The 12,675-nt window shown below is 52.8% G+C and overlaps 2 protein-coding genes across 2 annotated transcripts; both read right to left on the bottom strand.

The window, feature by feature from the left end:
• Positions 1 to 937: 937 nt before the first annotated feature.
• On the bottom strand, positions 938 to 1,978 carry N0V96_005735 (uncharacterized protein; the record flags this gene model as incomplete). The annotated part of the gene is made up of 3 exons (XM_065757486.1): positions 938 to 1,187; positions 1,256 to 1,829; positions 1,903 to 1,978. The coding sequence occupies 3 exons, from the start codon at positions 1,976 to 1,978 to the stop codon at positions 938 to 940; spliced, it is 900 nt and encodes a 299-aa protein (XP_065613829.1).
• A 1,006-nt stretch (positions 1,979 to 2,984) lies between these two features.
• Positions 2,985 to 4,812, bottom strand: N0V96_005734 (uncharacterized protein; the record flags this gene model as incomplete). The annotated part of the gene is made up of 2 exons (XM_065757485.1): positions 2,985 to 4,660; positions 4,806 to 4,812. The coding sequence occupies 2 exons, from the start codon at positions 4,810 to 4,812 to the stop codon at positions 2,985 to 2,987; spliced, it is 1,683 nt and encodes a 560-aa protein (XP_065613828.1).
• Positions 4,813 to 12,675: the final 7,863 nt, after the last annotated feature.

The raw sequence follows: 12,675 nt of genomic DNA, 5'->3' as shown, positions 1-12,675 counted from the left end.
CGACGGCACGACGCTGGCTAGACGAGAGGGAAATGCCCACCCTCAGCTCGTCCACGGGCAGGTTGAATTCCATTGGGCCCATGGCGGCATGCATTAGCGCCCTTTGCCTTTGCGATGGGCTAGAACTTCCCATCCGTACCTCTGAATCTTTGTTCTGTCTTGGTTTCCCAAGGGTTTTGCTTTATTCATTTATTGTTACGCATACTTATACCGCCACCCTGCCGTAATATTCCAAGGAAGGCTTTTCAATACGACGAGCACCTCACTGCAACTTAGGTACGTGGACTGAAAAGTGAGGGGTATTTTAGACTTAAAAAGCCTAGGTCTGGTTCTCTGAGTAGGTACCTTACACTGTACCGTACCAACGGTGGGGGTTCCCCGCCTCCGATGTCCTTCAGCCCAGGGCCGCTCGTCTGAGGTGTCAGATGAATGGCCCTACGGTTGGGTGGTGTGGCTGTCCAAAAAGGGCAACGCAGGTGACATTCTAGCGGCAACTACCGACGCCGCTTGCAGCTAGAATTTGGTGTTCCTGTGCCTCTGGTTCATGACCTGGGTTTGTCTAACAAGCATCTAAGGTAGTGAGTGAAATGGCTTTGGACTTATAACCATTACCACTAAACGACATGTTCCTCTGGCAACTGATTCCCCTCGTTAGAAAATTTAGCCAGAGACAATTCGGGTTCGGCGGCGCACGCGGAGTCATCGCGAGATAGGGCAACTTTTCGTCCTCGGATAGCCGATCCTAGTAGCAGAAAACCAAACGCCCATTCTCATTCATTGGCCCGCCACCATCCCGAGGATGAGTAGCACAACATGGATATCTAGAATACAGTGTACGCCTTAGACTCTCGCCAAGGCCACATTTGCAGTACATCTCTCAACCGTTCCAACACTTTCGCCCCCCCTAACTCCGCCTTGCAACCTCGTCCAGGGCAGCTCAGCTGATGAAGCAGAGGCAGCCCAGGCCGAGGTAGAAGACGAAGAGCGGGTACACGGCGATTCCAACGCGGTTTTTGACCACACCACTGCCCCCCAGAATGCTGACGCCTGCCGCCAGAGACCACGCGACGAGGACAAGGTACACGGGGACTCGGACCACGGTCGGGATGCCAAAGGCAGAGAGGAGTGCCGCAATCACCAGGGGGAACAGCGTATATCCTATGATGCAGACACTTTGTGCGAAGGAGCTGCAGTGGTCTGTTAGTATTCGCTCACACATACACAAAGAGCGACACAGGGGGACGGTTCAACTCACATGCTTCCTCCCAAGAGCTTGATCTGCAATGTCACAACAGCCTCTCCAATCCAAATCATGGCAAAGACACCGCTAAACACGACATCCTTCTGGTCCGCCCTGGCATTGAAGCTGAGCAAGAGACTGAGGAGCAGGCAAAAGATGAGCGGGCCCCAGAGATCCCAGTCCCGCAGGCCGGGTGTCATGTTATTCTGCGACAGCAGCGCCTCCGAGTCCATGAAGCGGCTCGCCAGGCCCGTGAGCTCCTCGCGAGCGCCCGAGATGCCCGCGCCGCGGATGTTGGCGTACGCGCCGCGCAGGCCGTCGGCGTCGAACATGGTGCCGCCCAGCAGGTACTTTGGGTACAGCACCTCCCTCATCTTGGCCCAGACGGCGAGGAGGTCGCGGCGGAGCGTGTCCCAGACTGACTCGTCGATTGTGTTTTGCGGCGCGGCGCGGTCCTCACCTGGTATGCGTGACGTCCAGGCGTTCTCGTTCAGTGGCCGCGAAGAGGAGGAGCTCGAGCCGATGTTGCCCGTCAATGGCTGGCGCGAGGATGTGTTGCCGAGAGGGTCGTCGAAATCATCTAGATCAGCTTCATCACAGACGGAGTGTTAGCTTTCCATCGCTTGGACAGAATGTCGTGGTTCCCTTTTGTGAAAGCTTACCATCATCAGGATCAATCAAATCGTCGTCAGGCAAGGGAGGGTTGGCATAATCGTCTCGTTTGCTCGTAGATGCCATGGCTGGAACTTGTGTTATTTGGCGGAAAACACTATTGTCGTGTCTTCGTCCTTCTTATTGTTCAAGAAAGCAGAATGTGAAATGTGTTCGTGGGGGTCGTTATGGTTGAATTGCAAGTTGCTTTGCACTTTCAAGTTTCCGAGATGGGATGGGACTTTCTGGTCTAATTGACGTACGTAGCAGCTTGCGACTCCTGGCATAGACTCCACGGTTTCCTCCAGCGAAGCACTAATAGGTGGTCCAAGCTCCCTCGAATCGGAAAAAAAGAGATCCGCATCCCCGATCCACAGATGCCACGCCATCGCTCACTGGCCAGCGAAAGCCGTTCGTACCTTAGGTACGGAGTACCCTAACTAAGGTACAACGTGTTGACCCCACTCCGCGCTGTGAGGACTCTGAGGAGAACCCGCCCAGGCCCCAAGCCCGGATTTCAATGTGGATTCCCGCCTTGTCCGCTGATGCTCCGGGAGTCGTAAACGCCCACGTCTACACATAGATACAAACCGACATCAAACTTAGCTTCTCATTCACAATATCCAACACGAAATCCGGACACAAATTGCATAGTTTAGCCCTTCATTACCCAGTTGGAATAAAAACGCCCCCCAAAAATATTAAAAAAATCCCCATGCCAGTAAGTAACCCTACTGGCAGATAGTCTATATACAAATATTCTCCTCCTTTGCGAGCTTGATGGCCTCCATTTCGCCTCGCGGGGTATCTTTTCATTTTTACCGTCCGTTTCTAGTAAAACGCGGAACGCCGATGCCTGGTACACACAACCCCTTTCCATGTCCTCTCTGCTAGGGGGGAATCTACCCCAATCTTTTTTCCCCCTTATCGTCACCGGCCACTACTGACTTCCTTGAAGAAGTTTCACGAAGCCTCTACCTACTTTCTTCCCTAAGATTGATCACATTCTGTTCGTTTGGATTCCGCCAATGCGCTCCGATATGTGTGAGATGGTCATCCTCATGCTGCCGTCTCCCATGTTCGAGTGTTTCAACTACTGCCATGGGTAACGATAACCATGGGATGGATCGTTTGGCCCTGCCGATCCATTTGGATCATTGCCGGAGTTTCCGTCGACATGTCCGTTGGACTGGCCGTTAGCCTGCCCATGAGGCTGCCCGTTGGACTGGCCATTGGGCTGTCCGTTCGAATGTCCGCCAGCATGTCCATTGGAATTACCATTCGCTTGGCCCTGGCCGTTGTATGGTGGGGGTATTTCGCCCCATGGCTGATTTTGCAGCGCTCCTCGTTGACCAAAATCTTGTGACTGGGGTTGATGCTGCTGACGACCAGCCTGGTAGTCGTAATGAGGCTGCGGTTGATGATGCTGATGGTGCTGTTCTCGAATGTTGTTGTTCCTTGAGTAAGGGTCATACGCCGAAGTGTAGGCAGGCTGTAAGCCGGGCCATGTGGGCGGCGCCGGCTGAGAGTAGATGTAGCTGCCCATCTGGGGCACATGGCTATACCCGGATGGCCTGCCTTGATTATACGACTGTCGGTAAGCCGACGAGGGCGGACCAAAGGTCTTTTCCTTGTCATATTGCGTCCATCGACGAACTGCCTGGTTTTCCGGTCCGTGTAAAGAGGCATTCCCTGCATTGGGATCCCATATAGGTAGGCCACTATCTGGTATGGACTCACCGCGTGGCATGCCTCGCGTGTATGTCGCCAGGTTGCCATTGATTCCTACCAATGCCCATGCGAAAACGGCAACATCTCTGATGGAGCTCATGAGATGGTCCACAGGTGGGCCCCCAGCAGCCATGACGTTGTCTTGCAAAGGCATGTACTGAGGCATGAGAGGAGGTCTGAAATTGTAGAGCGATTCCTGGGGGACCTGAGGGCGGATGGGATGATGACCCCAAGGTGCCGCAAAGAGACCATTGGTGTAGGTTGGGACGACCAACGGCGGGTGAGGTGCCGGAATTGGTGGGCGCGCTCTACGAATGACGACGACAAGACCGTCGGACGTGCATGACACGACAGCTTCAAGCTCAAAAGCCTGGGGCGGTTCCCGCCGACGGTTACGCAAGGGCTCCGCAGGCGTCGATGCCTGGGCGGCTGATCCGTCAGCCGAAGGGGCGGAGGTAGCTGCAGTGTTCTGCGTCTCATTGCTCGAGCCAGAGGCGTTTGTAGTCGCTGTTTGGTTCGCAGAGCTGTGATTCGACATATCCGGACGACCTTGGTCTTCTTGTTTGATCACAGGACCGTCATCGTCGTCAATATCCATGCGGCCATCGAGTTGGACGCCTCCGCCATCGGAGTCACTGGAATTTCCGCTGTTGTGCTCTTCGTCTTCCTCCTCATCATCAAAATCCTCAGGCCGACGGGGATCTCTGTACCAGAACCTCAGATAGGCAATCGAGTCATTGGCCTTTGCACTTTCCAAACAGCGAATAGCATCCGGCAAGCAATTCTCCTGTATGCACTCATAAAAGCTCTTGTCTTTGATCTGGTCGGGTCTGACGCCAAGAATCGAGGAGACTGCGTTGGTAGCGAACATGACAGTCAGAGTGCGGGTGAACCTGTTGAGGATGAGAGCTGCGCGGGGCTCGCGTTCCACGGGAGGCATTCTGAATTTGGGTGAGAGATGCTCCAGCATGTGGTAACGAGGATCCCGAGGGGAACTCGAGAACAATCGACGGATCTGAGGTGCTTCGACGGCTCGTCCTGTCACGACATTAGCATGAGAATGAATTGAACGTGAGGCTGAAGTGTTCGCTTACTGTGACTCTTTTCGTCCCGTCGATAAATACTGGTACAGGCAACCAAGACATCGTGGACGACAGTGAAGCAGCATTCACAGCTCACCCACTGGCCATCGCGGGCCATGATGCGAGCATAGTGAAGCACGGCTGCCTTGTCCAGCAAGACACCGCGACTGTGGATAGAGCGAGCGAAGGGTACCTCGTCGGGGTGAAAGAAGTCAAAGCATGATTTCCCCTGCACTTCCTGGGGGGTATAACCCAGTATGTCGTAGACTGAGTCGGACACGAATAATATGGCAGCGCTGGGGTCCGTGGAATGAATGGTCATGAACGTTTGCTCCATGGCAAAGAACAGTTGGCTCGTGGCTGAAACAAGGTCTGGGATATATGTCCGATTGAATCGCAATCACGTCCGTTTCTCCCGCACGTCGTCCGGAGTCTTAATCGGCTGGGAAGTAAGGCGAGTGTGGTTTGAGAGACTGCTTGATTGCCGTGGAGAGCTTGGTGGGTCCTCAATACCGCAAGGCGTCGAATCAGTGGCCGCGCCAAATAGAAGCTCGATTAATCTTAAGCGGTAACTGTAATACGTCTGGGGAATCAATCGGGTCTGGGCTGAGTGATTGCTTCTCTCCAATCGTTGTTGATTGTAGTACGCGCTGGTTTGCTGGGCGTGGGACACAGAGTGCGCTTTCACCTCGCAAGCGAAGGCTGTCAGTCTCAGTCTCACTCTCACGGGGTATACCGATAGAGTGGCTGTGGCTGTGAAAACGGCGGACCCGACTTATGTGACTGGCACGGGATAGCGGGAGTGCAGAGTAATGGACAATATTGCGTCGTGTCGTACACAGGCAGGTATGCGCAGTGAGCAAAAGGCGGATTGGAGGTAATCGAGTGACAGTTGGCAGCTCGGTGCGGCTTACTGCAGAAGGAGAAACGGGGGGGCTGAAAGTCAAGGTGTAGTTGAATATCCAAGCTGATGGATAGTGCGGAGAGGGCGCAAGCCGGTCAGAACGAGAGCGTTTTGTGGTGGTGGTAGAGGAGGTTTTTTTTTTAGGCGTTGGCGGGGGTTGGAAACGTTGCGATTCCCTCGAGGTTAAGGTAGTCTGAGTTTGAGGTACATCCAGACACAGGTGACCTGACGTAGTGGATGTACTCGGACGTTGAACGAAGGTTGGCTGAAATCTCGAAGAAGTACGTCGAGGGTATGCGAGGAGATGCAACCTAGGTATTATCTGTACCGTACTCCGTAGCCGCAGGTAGCTACCTTAGGTTGTGTAGGTTGTGTAGGTGGGTAGACTAAAGCAAGCAGGCAAGGTAACAGGTAAGGTAAGGTAGATAAGTTGGGACGAGCCGAGAGCTGCTAGTGGCGAAAACGACGGGTTGATTTTGATTGCGGGATGCCGTTGGTTCAAGTTTGGGTCCAGAATGACAGCGAGAACAAACACCTAATAGTGTAGTGATGGCTAAGAGAGAGGAGGAGGCGGGGGAGGAGGAAGAAAAAAGAAGAAGGAGGAGATCTGGAGGAGTGCTATATGTTGCGAATGGGCGGAGGAGGCGAGCATCTTTTTATGACAGCTCGTCTAGCAAGTGGTTTGGCAAATGTGATTTGAGAGAGAGGCTGCGGCGGCGGCGACGGCGGCGGGGGACGGAAGTGAGGTGGAGGAGGGGGGATGGTCCAGCTCTGCGCTGAGCTTCTTTCTCCTCTGCTTCCAATTGCTCTGCTTGGCTCTGCTCTTTTCTCTGTGACGGCACGACACCGCAGCGCGCTTCTTCTTCTCATCAGTGAGTGTGCAGCACAGCGCCCCCTCCTCTCTACGGAGTAGACTCCCCCGTCCCCGTCAGCCAGCGACTCGGGCTTCGCAAAAACAGATGCGGATAGGGCAAAGATTGGTGAGGAGAAACTGACAGGGCCCAGCTGAGCAGGACAGGGTCCCTGGGCCTAGACCCCCCTCCATCTTCTTGCAGCACCAGGTGTGACTGCGAAGTACGGATACCACCACGACGTCGACTTCTGTCTGTGTACGGAGTACGCAGTGCTATGTATGGATACCACAAGGGTCATGAACACGGCTGTCGACTTCTCCAACGTCCACCTTCGCCTGCTACTACCTATACCACTTAACCCCCGGTAGCTGAGCAAAATGTGGGTGCGTAAAGCAAAGCGTGCCCGCGCGCTACAGAGTATCACTATCCTTACGGACGGGATACACAGATGAGACTTGATAGTCAAGACTGAGAGTGAGAGGACAGACAAATGGATACCCTTGGACGAGGTATCTCTCCGGTCTCCGCTATGGAGTACGGGTACGGATACACAGGGGCAGGGCAGCTTCGAACGACGGAATACGCCCAGACGTGCCAGACTCCATGGCCATCATCCATCCTTGCGGATGCCGTGCGGCTTGCCTGGGTCATGGTCATCTTCTCTTGCGCCAACGGCATGCTTTTAGGGTATCACCGTTCCTCCAAACCAAAATACGAATACTTTAGTGCCTACACAGAGCGTCAGACTCTTTGGGTAGCCAAGCACAAAGCAACAGAGCAGTACCTAGTAGTATCCGCACTTCCCAACGTCTACGAAGTGGCACTGCGTGATGAACGGATATTCATAAAAACGGCACTAAGACAGGGGCAGGGGTTCGAGAGTGGCTTTCTCTCCAAACTCATACGTAGCCCAGCTGGAGCTATGTCCTCCATGCCACAGTATAATTCGTCAATCCATGCCTCCATGGGAAATAAGGGAATAAGACTGCTTAGCTAGTATCGGTTCGGTTAGCTGACCTACGTCCGTACTACCCGCCGTGCCGCGCTGCTCTGTCTTGTTCCAACCAGCTAGCTATACGGGTAGACTCCATCTGTCCCTCGCAGACGATATAGCGTGTGTGATGTCCCTATGCTGCTTTCTGTTACCTACCTAGGTATCCGTAGATGGTGGCAGTCGAGGAATCGGCGATTGTCTGCCACTCGACTCTGTATCTGTACGAATACAGCCACTTTCTGATCAAGACCCCCGAGATTGCAACGCTTGTTGATGGGGGGAGGGGCATATTCAATTGACGTTGACAGCGGGGCAGAATAAAATGCAACTATGCCCGTTCCTTGATTTTCATATCCGGCGCATTTTTTTTTTTAATTCTTTCTTTTTTATCCTCCTCCCTGGTCCATGTTTGCATTGTCGAGCCGCCCACAGTCACAATAATGCTGTGTGAACAAATCATACCAATGACGATCATAGCCCAGCCTGCCACGTCTGCTCTCTCAGAGGAGAGGAGGAGGGCAGTCAAAAATGGGCAAAATGAAATGATGTACGAAGTAGTGGTAGACTCTCTCAAACCGGGATACTAGTCACATGGTCTTCCGCTCGGAGAGACCCGTTCATACTCAACCGCTGACCCGATGAACATTGATTAAATGTTACACACTCTGCTGGGTGCCTAAATGGGATGTCGGACGGATTGATGTGCCTCCGACACTGAGCTCCAGCCTCCAGTTTATACCCTGGTTCCTGGAGGAGCGGGTAACCAACCTACAAAACATCGTACAAGGTCAGGCATCTTTGCCGCACAACGTGCCAAGTTGCTAACTACCCGATGCGAGCGTCCACGCCGCGTTGTAGACACACTCACTTTATGCCCTTCAATGGTGGTTAGATACTGCTGAGACAAACCGTTGGGAAACATTGCAGAGCTTGAACCTGAGATCCTTGTCCACATGGCCCGGATACAACATCCGGCATTGAGCGTCGACATCTTCAGACACCGGTAGACTCGCTCATGCTGTCTGCTAATAGCTGCCATTGAGACCAGAGCCATCTGGATGTGTCGAACTGTCGAATAGTGAGCATGGATGATAGACAACAGCCGCTGGTACCTGCGTGTGCATGGGTTCGCGCAGTGAGGACCGGGCTGGTTGTTAAAATTGGCGCCATATATCCACACTTGATAGTTGAGACCTTGGATTGTTGCTCTTTCGAGCCGAAACCCGAGTAAGATCAACCTCGAACCGCGTCAGTCCCGACATTTTCGCCGGGCATTGGCGAAGCTGCGGGTTGATGCATAGCCCTTCGCCTCGCGGAATTGCACGCACTCCAGAACAAGCCACCGTAGATGAGAGCAAATCTTCCGTCATCAATCATTCGATTTTGAAAATCCAAAACCAACAGCAAGCTCATGTTGACGAACGAGCTGCGAGCTTCTGCGTCGAGCTGTCCACTTCTTTTGCCATAACCATGTCCATGATACCGAGAGCAGACATGGGGTTTGGGGATCTCGCAGGGGTGATCGGACAGTTCTTGTCTTGTTTGGGAAGAGCTTGCGAGAACGCGGCCCTTTATCCCAATTCGAACTGACAGCCGATGGAGATTGCAGAGCAGCAGAGCCCGTTTCCTTCCCCAAGCTCTCGTCACTGATGCTTGCTGTCTCCTCGCCAGGCCGCCCGTCATCCGTGTCAACGGGAGTGAAAAAGGCTAAAATGGCGTCCGTGTGGGTTGAGCGTCCGGACAGGGGAGGGCGCTATGCTCTGCTAGGCATAGCTTGATGTCTGACTTCAGTTGACAGCTGTGAAGACATCAGAACCCGGTTCACCAGTTGGGATCGACTGCTAGGATCCCTGAGCCAGTCCAAGAGCCACAGCTCGTTTGGCCCATGTCTTCAAACTGTCCCTGCTCTTAATTATCACGACTTCTTCCTCTTCGGAAAACCCGAGGGTGCATTCGTACACCGTCCGTGCCAAATCGTATGGGGAGGGTTCTTCTCGTCAGAAGGTTACGTACGGATGTTTCCGTTGGCCCAGGCCCCTGAATTTCAACAGATGAGATCGTCCAGAACACAATCTTTTTGCGCCAAACGTACGTAACTCCGGCACACATTTGGAGTCAAGACAAACGATATTGAGCAAACTCGAGTCAGATGAAGAGCGGTTTATCTGGAGACTGCCAAATGTCAAGGGAGGCTATTGGCCGTTGGAGGCTCGAGCCGTATGCGCCACTTGTACGGAGTATCTTGAAAGTAGCTGTCGATGTCTACGGAGCAGATACCTTGTTGCAGAATATGTGATGTATACACCGACTAACTCTTTCATCTTGTTTGCTCCAAGACTTATTTTGTTCCCCTATTCTTCACCGGATGAAGAAGTGGATTGCCTCTTTGAATGTCGCAGGGCCCCTCGACGTCCGTTCGTGACGTGAACCGCATATAGACAGGATGCCGAGAAAGCGGTGCCAGGTCGCGAGGGGCGGATGGTTTGTACGACCGACATGAAAGATATCGCAGCGGCGTGCCCAGCATGGCCCACGGACGAAGACCCACGACGGGACAGGTTTATTAACAGTCTGCGGATCCCAACTGCCATGACACGGCTGTCAGGGGTTGAACAGACATGGAGGGATCCGTACAGTACTCCGTACTCCGTAGACGTGTGATATTGACAGGCCGTAGCATAATGGGATTTCTTGATGTGCGAAAGTGATGCAGGCCCGATATCGAAACGCGGTGATGGATGGTTGGCATCGAGACTCGACGATTGGGCGGTATGGGAATTTGCAAGAGACGAGGGCCTTTGAAAAAGGCGACCCGCCGTCATTTCTCAAATCCCTGGATGCTGGCTGACGTATCCTCCTCAACTGGCGTGCCTCTTTGCCTTGCCAACGCGATGGAAGAATCAGGGCTTCGTGCCTGTGCTGATGCCGTACTACCATTCTGTGTGCAATGCAATGAGTACCGAGATGCAGAGACGAAGCCTGGGAGCAGTATCTTTTTCGAGAATTGAGAATCAACCTGTGATGAGAAGATCGTCAGAGGAGCTCTCAGCGGTGCCGCAACAATCAGCCTCCATGCCTGTTCGCGCTAGGCTGCCTCTGGATAACGCAGGGCGTTTTCTAGTCTGATACTAGGTGATGTTCAGCGCTTGCATGATACCTTGCGGCATCAGCCGTCTGGCGTCTGCTTGAGAGGTCTCAAACTCGTACAGATAGTAAGCGAAACCATTCCGTAGTCGACGTTTGAAGATGGCTTGGTCTGTGAGGTAAGGTAGTGTCAAGTGAGGTGCTAACTTCTAAGGTAGAGTAGTAGTGTCCGCGGGCCAGGAAAAGAGCCGGTGCAGCCACACCAGACTCCACTATCCCTGGAGATCCGCTCTTTCCCTGCACCAATTTGACATCGAATTGGCCCGGAGGACGAACCGTGCAGGACACACACCCCGGGGAAAGAAGGACCCTAAGGCAAGGCGAGGTAAAGTAGGTAAGGTGGTAAGGTAGGGTTCCTTAGGGAGGTACGGCCTCTTCAGGTATCGGGTGATAACTCACTTTTTCTTGGATACCTCCATCAAGGTGCTATTGTCCTAGTAAGGTAAGTAGGTTTGCCAGACTTCGCACCGCACTCCAAGTACTCAAACTTCAGAACGGTACAAGAGCCTCCAGTCTCTGTTGTCATCGACCGATCTAATAGCGCCGCCCCCTCTCTCTTTTCTCAACATCCCGTTGCTCCTCCTAGACCTTCGATGTCGAGGAATGGTCGACGTTTTCTCGATCAGTCACTTCCCAATCACCTCCTAATCACCCTCCTAAGGAAGCCATCCCCGTCCCAGAATGTCATTTTCCTTCCGGGTCTACTAACAAAACATGGGAACAATGACGGAGACATTGTGGGTTTGAAGTCCTGTTATTTGACGGCACCCCAACGATGCTCCCTCCTTCCCTGTCATATGCCTGAAGAGGAAATCACAGGTCTCTTTGAACCTTCACCTGGTAGTCCTCCAAATGTGTGCTTACCCTTGCGCCCTCCCACCAGGTAGTTACGGTATTACGCAGTCGGTTTTGTTGAATCTTCTCAGCCAAGGTAGTCTCAATGATCATGAGACCCAAGGTACCAAATGTCAAAAGCTTTGTGTTATCACTTTGTCTCACCTTCTATACACAACCTTGACTCTATACATCCAATTGACATGTCCGATGATGCTGACGGGTAGGCGCAAGCTTCTGAACCAAGTCACTGTGCTTGGACAAGGCAACTTCATACACCGAGAACGTAATTAGACATATTGACCGGTATCCGTACTACAAAATTGCTTCATACCTTTGGTAGATGGTGGGAATAACAAAAGTGCCCCAACGAGGTAGTTCTCCCACCTTCAACAAAGGTGTGCCCAATCAAAGACCCATCCGCTCTCCATTATGAGGCGAGCTAGATGTGACAAGATGGTATGAAATGCCGCTCAAGTCGGGCATACTTATCGAGACTTGAAGAGGTCCCGGTAGTGATCAAGTAAGAAATGGCTCTAGGTAGGTAGGTTGCTGATGCTCCCGTGGCCGGTGCTGTTTAAGGGCTAGCGTACCGTTACAGGCGTTTCGACCCCAATTGGCCTCTTCCTCCACTGCTTCGGGCACTGCAGTGGCCCCGGTCCGGCCTTGGCTATTCGAGGTTCCGTCAACCACGGCCCACTAAAGCGGAAAGTTCCTATTGACGATTGCGCGACCGACTGTGTTCTCTATTTTCAAAGTTTCCTCTTTTCACGCCCACATTCGGCAAGAACAAGTGAGAAAACGCAAGCCCCACCTGCCGAGCTCCGTCTCCTTCCTTCCATTACCTATTCCAATTTGCCTACCAGGTGAGGTACCTTCCTTACCTTGCAGTGCCTCATTACTCGGTACCTTGAGTTCACGCGCTAGATACGCAGTATTCTTACCGACTTCTTTCTGTTTCCAACTGCCACTTCCATTGCATAGCGTTGCCTTGTTATTTCTCAATTCTCTTTGCTTACCTTATCCTAGGTACCTTCCTTAGTGTATCCGCAACGCATCCAGTCCTACTTGAGGTTAGGGACCCGGGACAGTAGCAGCTACACTAACACGAGTCCTTGCACAAAGCACACGCCAACACACACAAAGCTGATCTCGAGTTATCAACTGCATCTTGACGCGTCTTGCTTCCCTCCGTGGCTCATGCCTCCGCCCGCAGTTGCACTTTACGGACGAAACTACTC

Source organism: Colletotrichum fioriniae (genome assembly GCF_027942845.1).
Source record: "Colletotrichum fioriniae strain IMI 355084 chromosome Unknown scaffold_6, whole genome shotgun sequence".
Classification (NCBI taxonomy): domain Eukaryota; kingdom Fungi; phylum Ascomycota; class Sordariomycetes; order Glomerellales; family Glomerellaceae; genus Colletotrichum; species Colletotrichum fioriniae.
The sequence above is the reverse complement of the archived record's forward strand: the minus strand, read 5'-3'. Positions and strand labels throughout refer to the sequence as shown.